This window comes from Panulirus ornatus, chromosome 16 (genome assembly GCF_036320965.1).
Source record: "Panulirus ornatus isolate Po-2019 chromosome 16, ASM3632096v1, whole genome shotgun sequence".
NCBI classification, from domain to species: Eukaryota; Metazoa; Arthropoda; class Malacostraca; order Decapoda; family Palinuridae; genus Panulirus; species Panulirus ornatus.
In genome coordinates, this window is record NC_092239.1 from 4831265 (window position 1) to 4839764 (window position 8500).

General features: G+C 35.1%; 1 protein-coding gene across 3 annotated transcripts; it reads left to right on the forward strand.

The window, feature by feature from the left end:
• The first annotated feature begins 389 nt into the window (after positions 1–389).
• LOC139754072 (peptidyl-tRNA hydrolase 2, mitochondrial-like) lies at positions 390–7657 on the forward strand. Of its 3 annotated transcripts, none has more exons than XM_071671114.1 (5): positions 390–520; positions 1052–1368; positions 2127–2219; positions 3756–3845; positions 4905–5110. In XM_071671114.1, the coding sequence occupies exons 2-5, from the start codon at positions 1195–1197 to the stop codon at positions 5097–5099; spliced, it is 552 nt and encodes a 183-aa protein (XP_071527215.1). In that variant the 5' UTR covers positions 390–520; positions 1052–1194; the 3' UTR covers positions 5100–5110. The 3 variants fall into 3 exon arrangements, with proteins under 3 accessions (XP_071527215.1, XP_071527216.1, XP_071527214.1); XM_071671115.1 differs by lacking the exon at positions 390–520 and adding an exon at positions 6548–7657 and having other exon boundaries at positions 726–1368; positions 4905–4976; XM_071671113.1 differs by lacking the exon at positions 390–520 and adding an exon at positions 768–948.
• Positions 7658–8500: the final 843 nt, after the last annotated feature.

Below are 8500 nucleotides of genomic sequence, written 5' to 3' on the forward strand. Positions count from 1 at the left end.
TTAGATATATGAGAACAAATGAACACCATATTTGGTTTAGCAATAGACTTCTCAACTGATGAACAATACTACTGACTATAGCCTGAAGTGTTGTCAACAATCTCCTGCTTGACTGCTTTTCCCAGCATTATATTAAGTCACGTTACGGTGGATGCAGCAGCATATTGATTCTATACTTATCGAATTACATAAGAGTTTACTATTACTGAATAATTAGGATATAAGAATACAGTAGTTAAGATGGCGAACATGTCCAACAAATGTTATATTCGATGTAGTCATGTTAGATTAAACGCTGCTTATTGAGGATGGTCGCTACCTGGATTGATCGCAAGGATAATACTCTCGCTACATAAAGTTCCATGTTGTCATTTGGGCCAGCATCTCTTTATCAGTACAGAGAACCTATCACTCATGATTAATGAAGTTTATAAAAACCTTTAGCGTTTTCTGATATAAACACTGATTTGATTTAATGTTATCAAATCTAAACTCTGTTTCCAAAGAGGTTCAATGGAAGGTAAACTTTTGAATTTAGAGTTGGATTGTTGAACTTTTCCTTGAATTTCATTGTTATGTTCAGGATCAAATCCATATATTGATAAGGATAATTCTGATGATAAAATGATAAGACCGCATTAGCAGTCTTATATTCCTTAATTTAAGTAGAGCAATTTTACCGCTACTAATTTGAGTCTACCTTCTGCAATAAGATCTGCATGAACGCTCATATATTGTATCAAATTCATCTAAATAAGATCTCTTACTGAAATCACTATATAGTTTAACTGAAGGCTTATCAAATTGTGTCAAAATAACCGGGTGTCTTATTTCACCGTGAACAATAACAATCTTTCACCTGGACGACCCAGCTCTCAACAAATAGTGGCTGCCTCATGGAAATTCGACAACGAAAGAACCAATAGTGAAGAATTTATATAGTAACAGGTAGCATATATATATATATAATAAAGGCAAATAACGCAATAAACATGGGAGAAGAAGAGGAAGTCTCGAGTCGATGTTGTAATACCTGAACTTCTTCCGTCAGATACACCCCATCCGTGTTCTACGTCCCCTCAACCTGCATCATTTTCAACCACAAGCACAAACCATACGTAGCAACGGATGTAGAAAATACATCATCAAAATACGGGAGGGAAGGAAGAAGTACTCTCTACCCAATTTGACACAATGATACCGATACTTTCCGACCTACTAGCTCAGCCAGGTGTTATGATTGGCATGGGCCTAGGCATGTGCATAGGATTTTTCGCCCGAGGATCGATATTCAACGACGCCGAATCACCGGGTGGTGGCTCGTACGACCAGAACGACGATGATGAGGATGATGACGGATGGGATGAGGTAATAGAATCAATTAGATAAAGACTTCAAATGCTGTAGGAGACCCAGTCGGCCCATGAATCTTATATCACAAGTGGACTGATTAGCTAACACCCACACTTGAAATTGAAAGTTAGAGGATCAAAATATCATAATGCATCTTGTTGCAGTGTCAGATTTACTGAAAACTTGTTCATTGGGTCAGTTACTGTAGTAGTAATAGGCTCTTACAATTGTCTCTTGTGTTCCCAAGAAACTGGCAGTCTTATGGCATAGGGCTGCAATGTCACCATTTACTTGGTGATGAAGAGGGAAAATACCTTCCCATTGTTCTAAGCCATAATTGTAGTGCACCCACGCTTGTGTGCTAGTAAAATTTATGCTTTTAACAGTAGAATTGAGACATGGAATGGATTGTAGTTTTGTGGAGTCAGGAAATGAGATTTGGTTTGAAATGGGGGAAAGTTTGGTTATTGTAGGTTTATATCTTAAGATTGTAGCTTAGAGCGTGATTAAGTGAAATGATTAGGAATTGATATTGAGGAAGATTAATTTTAAGATGTGTGCACAGAGGGAGTATATTTTTGAGTGTTTCAATGGGGAATGTAACTTACTCTAGAGATTTGGCAAAACATTATATATTATTCTTGAACAAAATGGATTAGAAAGTGCGGCATTATCATTCTTAATTCTTTGTAAAGTGACTTATGATTTCTTGTCCTTTATATACCTACTTCATTTTGTTTGAGGACGTTACTTGATTGTGTTTCTATTCAAAGGATGGATTTCTGGCCGAGGGATCTGGAGAATTGAAGCTAGTCCTTGTTGTTCGTTCTGACCTCAAAATGGGGAAGGGCAAAGTTGCAGCTCAGGTAAGTAAAATGAAGCATCTTTAGGACTAGCTAATTCATCATTTGTTGATTCTCAGGCAAGTAGCTATATCATTTCATTAAGAGATCTTCAAAATATAAGTGTATGCTTCATTTTATGCATAAGATTGTACTCTTTCCCATCATTATCAGATTAGGTGTAAAGGCATTCTCTTATTTTGATGAATGGAGGCTATATTGTGTGAGGATAAAAGCTAAGGGATGGTGCTCATTTCAGTGCAGTATTGCAAAATGCATGTTGGATATCAGTTGATAGCTTCATATTTCTTACGAAAAATTTGCCAGCATAGTACCCGGTGTCACTGTTCAGTTCTGGGTAAGTTGATATATACATGTATGTTTTAAGCAAAGGGCTAAAAGATTTTTCACTTAAAGACAAAGCCTTGAGTGGTTTAGAGAGAACTCTTGATGGTGGGTTTAAACAACAGTTTTGTGTCAAATTGAAGTGCATCAGTGATGATTCATTCCCTTTGGTTAGTTGTAAAATATACGAATGTAGCAGATGCTTATTCATGGGACTCAATGACCATACAAAAAATTGAAACTAATTACAGTACTATTCAGAAAAATTGTTTCTTATTTCATAACCTGTGGTATCTGCTAGAACCCATCATGTGAGAGTAGTGGCTTTTACTTTGGCTCTCTTAAGGAATCTTCTATTTGTTGAGTTTAGTAAGAGTGGTCTTTGGTATTAAGCCAACACCTTTGCTTGGTGGTTTCTTTATTTAGATTCAAAATAGCTTTCTAGTGTGGTTCAAAGTATTTTACAATTAGCAAGGGGTGTTTCAGAACGGGGGTCAGTTTTCATTAAGGAGAAGTTACATCTTTAGTTTTTCTCAGTCTGCTTTTGTCCGAGAATGCCCACAGTTATGCATAATGCTCAGTCCAGAAATGAGAAACAGAAGCTTAGATGAATGGAATACTATATCTCTGCTGTAGGTAGAGCTTTATGTGTATCCATTTTTGTTTTCCCATCCTATTTTTCCTTATTTTCTTTTCTGGACAGTAATATGAACAAGGCTCAGTCACCAGTGGTCAAAGAGTGTAGGTGGATGATTGTATGGTGACATCTCGTCCCCATGCTGTGATGTCACAGGCTTGTGTGGGCTACTTTATGATTATATATTGGCCTGTGAACTAGTATCTTCTGACTTTATAAATGATGATAATTGATAGGGGAGAATCCTCTTGGAAGCAACTCATTTTGGGGATAAAACATTTTAACTCCCAACAAGCAAGTGTTCTGTCATCTTGTATGGCTCTGCCTGTGGCAGATAAATGTTTTTTCAGTGTTCAAAACATAGAGATATCATTGTGATGAATTATATTATTGTTGTGAATCCAAGAGACTTTTATTGTTTTGGTAGATTACCATAATTGTAAGACTTTGTTTCGTAGTGGTTTATTAAATGGCAGGTGAGGGGCATAAAATTTGTCTGTGTACAAGAATGCCTGTTGTTATGAACAAAGATATAAGAAATCACATATCGACATTGAAATGTTAATTTTTTTTTGCAGTGTTCACATGCAACCCTAAAAGCATACAAGCAGACACAAAAGAAAAATTCTAGATTGCTAAGAGCTTGGGAGAGGAATGGCCAGCCAAAGGTAAGGCACTTAGTCTTACATGTGCTTTCCTTTTGAGGTCCATTTTTAAGATTACAAATGAAATTATGCACTAGATTGATAATTGAGTTTGAGATAGGATCTTCTATTCTAGACTTTTTAAAGTAGTACTGGAAAGGTCTTTTGACATGCAGTAACTTTGAAATTTGTTGCATAGGTCTCATATATAAGAAACATACACACAGTTTTATACTTTTGCTGTACTAGTAGATATTTCAATGAAAATTACACATCTCAGAATTTTCTTGTACATTTAAGTGAAAAGGGGAAATATAATGATTGTTTTCGTGAGATGATCACATTTTGGCAATTCTTTTGAAAGTAAAATGCTTCTGATCTTACATGCATTACTAGTACATATGAGTAAGATTGTTAAACTCAAATTTATGTAGAGTAGGTTTTCCCATTCAAGAAACTTCTTGATGGATTGTGTTACATTTGTGTGAGTAGCATCTACTAAGAAAAAAATTAATCAGTATAATTTGTAGCAAATAACAGCATAATAATTTTCAGTTTGGTATAATGAAAAAGGGGATTTTTACTTGATGATTAAGAAATGACAGCAATTTTAAGTATGCTGTTACTTTATGGTAGAAATGAAAAATGTATTCAATGTGTGTACATAGAATTGAGCTAAGTTTTTCACTTTTTTTTTTAGTTGTTTAGAATTCCTAATTGCACTAATTGCTTTCTATAAGCATATGCAGTGATATCCTCTGTGATGTAAATGGTTAGTAAAGTTACTGCTAAGAATGTTGCACATGGAGATCCAACTCATAGTGCACACATAGTGTGACATGCACTTATATATATTCTAAAAATTAATTTTACTTGAGTGAAATTCCAGAATTTAGCATTCTTCATGCTGTTCTCTGTTGTCATAAGGTGATGCCTTTGAGGTGAAAAGAAGTACCAAACAATATTTGGGGTCTTATAGGTTTCACACTTGGACCATCACTGTCTCTGTACCTTTAATGTTTATCGAAATAATCCCTGTGAGTGAAAATTTTTGGATTAGTAATTTATCTTCATTTCATATAGGTGGTGCTGAAAATAGAAGATGAGGCCTCATTGCTGGATTTGGCTGCATTAGCCAGGGATGCTGGTTTGACTGTGAGTATCATTCAGGATGCTGGTCGTACGCAGATTGCTCCTGGGTCACGCACAGTGCTTGGTGTTGGACCAGGCTCAGTTGAACTAGTTGACCAAATAACTGGACATTTAAAACTGTATTAAATTTTGCAAACTGTTTTGTATTTTATTTCTTCGTATCTGCACTTGACATTAGTTGAGCTGTGAGGGCTTCAGCATTGATCCGAGTCATGTACATGGGCAATCAGTCCTTTAGAATTAACTACAAAAATGAAATAACCTAAAATTACCTTCCTGATTACTTACTTTTGCTGGCTGTTTATGAATTACGTAAGCAAATTACAGCTGTAATGTAGAAATGTGTAACTGAATGGCATCATCCTACCATTTCAGACTTTCCTGCTTTCCAGTTAGTTAGAACCTGATGTTTTTGAGCTAACATTATGGTAATGTTTTTGTACTTGGTATTTATACAATCTCAGGACCTCTTTTACATGGCTCCTACAACTTCAAGGCTCTAAGTCTTAAGGTTATATCAGTTATATGTATAACTTAGTTGTTTGGTGTGTGTTATGAAAAGATGTTAAGCCTAGCCCCAGTTGTTTGGTGTGTGTTATGAAAAGATGTTAAGCCTAGCCCCCAGATCTAATCAGACAGAAAGGAAAATCAATAATCTTAACAGTACCACTTCAGCTGAGACTCCCCAGCTCAGGATGGTAGTGCTTCCTACCTCCATTCCTTGTTTCATGTGGGATCACTCTATGCCATTTCGGTGTTCTACAAGGAACTAACTGCTACTAGCCCCTTTTCTTATCCAGTCAAAATTTCTTAGTTTGTGAGTGTGTTTGCTAAACAGTGCACCAAAACTTTGTTTTTCTTTATCTTTATAGGTTCACAATATGCAATTTTTCTCTCTTTGAGGTTTTCTCAAAACAAAAGCCCCACATAAAGTGAGGTATTAGTGTACACAAGCTTTTTAATTAGTAATGGTATCATTCTATGATTACTCGTAATTATGATGTTTATTAGTTTTGCACAGGAAATTTATGAAATCTTGATAATTTCAGTTTATGATTTTTTTAAGTTATGGTATTACATGAATGGATATTGAGGAAGGAATGATTTCATTTTTAGCTGATACAGTAATGAAATATGAAATGTGGTAGACCTTTCTGTGCTAGCTTCATTGGCTATTGTTGATTGCTTATTTAAAGCTGCCAAGAGTTTTCTACCATGATGACATCATACAGTACCATATTTTCTGTTAGTGGCTTAATGTTTTCATGATCCATAAGCAAGCTTACAGCAGCCCAGATGAAGCCATCATTATTAAGGAAAAATTTATATTATGCAAAGATAAGACTTTTGTTTTCAGTCATTTTTATGAAACTGATCGTAGGGTAATTTGTTAAAATCATGTAATCGTACGTTAATCAGTTGTGTAATTATAGCAGTAATCAGTTGCATTACATTTCTGTGTTTGCAATCATAACTTACGAGAGTACTTATAACTGCAGTTGTCTACAAAGTCATTTAGTCATGCCCACCCCTACATCCCAGGCTGTTTCTATGTGCAGCCTACTACTTTTCAGACTTGCTGTGATACTCTAAAACTACACGATAGTTTAATCTCAAGTCCAGAAATTTTTTTTGACTGCAAGAAGACATCTTTATCAGTACACGAGTGAACTGCATGGACGTACGCTATTCCTCTGTGCCTCTTATGTTTACTTTGTTACATCTGTGTTGAATCTAAGAGCTGCTTTGGCAGGGAGGCTTAAATTGGTTGATGTTAATGCTGTCTGGTGGCAAGCACAGGAAACTTTACATCTGTTTTTATATGATTCTTTCTTAGACAACAGCCAACTTTTTTTTTATCTTTTGTGTAAATTTAATTTTATTTACATTTGGTGAATAATCTAGTTGTAGGATTGATTGTTGAGATAGAAGTCAAAGTCTTCACATCTTACTCATGACAAATTGCGAAAATAAATCTCTCATGTTGAGGAATATCTTGTTTTTTATTCAAACAAAAAGGTAAAGATTGTTTTGCACAATCTAAACTGTGAATAAAATGTAATACGTTGAATATCTCTTAATATCCTTTCATAAGTTTTGTAATGTGCATGATTAAGATATTTCAAAAACTTAGTAAATGAAGAGATTTCCCCAGTATGTTTTAGCCTATTAGATTTTAACATTTGTTTACTAGCTTCATAGACATTTTGTTTGTTTATTTTTACTACCCTTTCCAGACCCACATTGAATATTGTAGTCTTTCTGGTCTACTGTGTTGATGTCCCATTAATATTTAAGTACAGATTTTGATCTTTTATTCTGTAGTCCTGTCTCATTCCTGTACACAAGTGGTTCACTAGGTTCATATAATATACATATTTCGTGAATTTTTGTTATGAAATTTAGATGTCTGAGAAAGTATATGATGATGTGAACCTGAGTTGAAGGAAAAGTGGATAATAATTTTGGTGATATGTCAGTATAGGTAGGAGGAAGGCAGAACATAATGGAAGAAATTGTACAAAGGGCACAATTTAGTTAGAATAAGGAAATAATCTGGCAGTGTACAGATAGACTTTAAACCTCAAAATCTTCGTTTTTATGCAACAAAACACATACTGTATGTTTGACATTATGTCATCACCCCTGCAACTGTGTCTTCTGTCTGAACACAAAAAAAAGAAGAGGTTGTATATATATATTAGACATGGATTGACAGAGGATGTTATGTGGTGTGAGGTTAAGTGATCATAAGATTTTGACAAGTGGCAGACAGATGTAGTACTATGTGCAGCTTGATCTCTGTGCTGACCAGGTTATGCTGAAGTTGAAGTGGTTATGACATATGGAAGGGATAAATGAAGAACGATAAGTAAGAGGATCAATGTGTCAAAAGTGGAGGGTGAGGGGCTATGATATAAGATGGAGGGATGGCCTGAACATTCAGGAAGGAAAGAGGGACTCTTAGAATGAATTGGATCGATGTGGAATATGTTGGATTGGGGTGATATGCTGTCAGTATAATAAGTATATGAAGAGGTCAAGGTAAATCATATAGTAGTCTGTGGGACTTGGCTGTGTATATTTGGGTCTGACTTTGATGCATTAAACATGAAATCTAAGGAGTAATTATATGCAAATGAGGCCTCTGTTCCTGGTGCTATGTTGCTGGGGCAGGATGGGCTTTTAAGTACAAAAAATGATCCAATTTAGATTTCCAAATGAAATTATTTTCATAAATAAAGATTTTTATTAAAGTGATTAAGCACTTTAGTTGTTCATTAACAAATCTGAGCACAGAATGGAGATTACTGCAGCTCAGATTAAGGGTAATATCGTGTATATGAATAATATCAGGATGTTTGGGGAAGATTCAATGCGCTGCTTTGTTTCTAATGTGGAGGCATCATATTACATGTAAAAAGGTAACATTGCACATGGTATCAGAGTATTTGGGGAAGATTCAATACACTCCTTTGTTTCTAATGTGGAGAAATCATATTACATTACTTGTAAAATGGTATTAT

Bases quoted from the DNA above. Each gene is read 5' to 3' on its own strand.
- LOC139754072 (XM_071671114.1), top strand. From the start codon at position 1,195: ATGATACCGATACTTTCCGACCTACTAGCTCAGCCAGGTGTTATGATT. The intron at 1,369-2,126 runs GTAATAGAATCA...TTCTATTCAAAG, and splicing joins ATGATGACGGATGGGATGAG to GATGGATTTCTGGCCGAGGG. The intron at 2,220-3,755 runs GTAAGTAAAATG...TTTTTTTTGCAG, and splicing joins AGGGCAAAGTTGCAGCTCAG to TGTTCACATGCAACCCTAAA.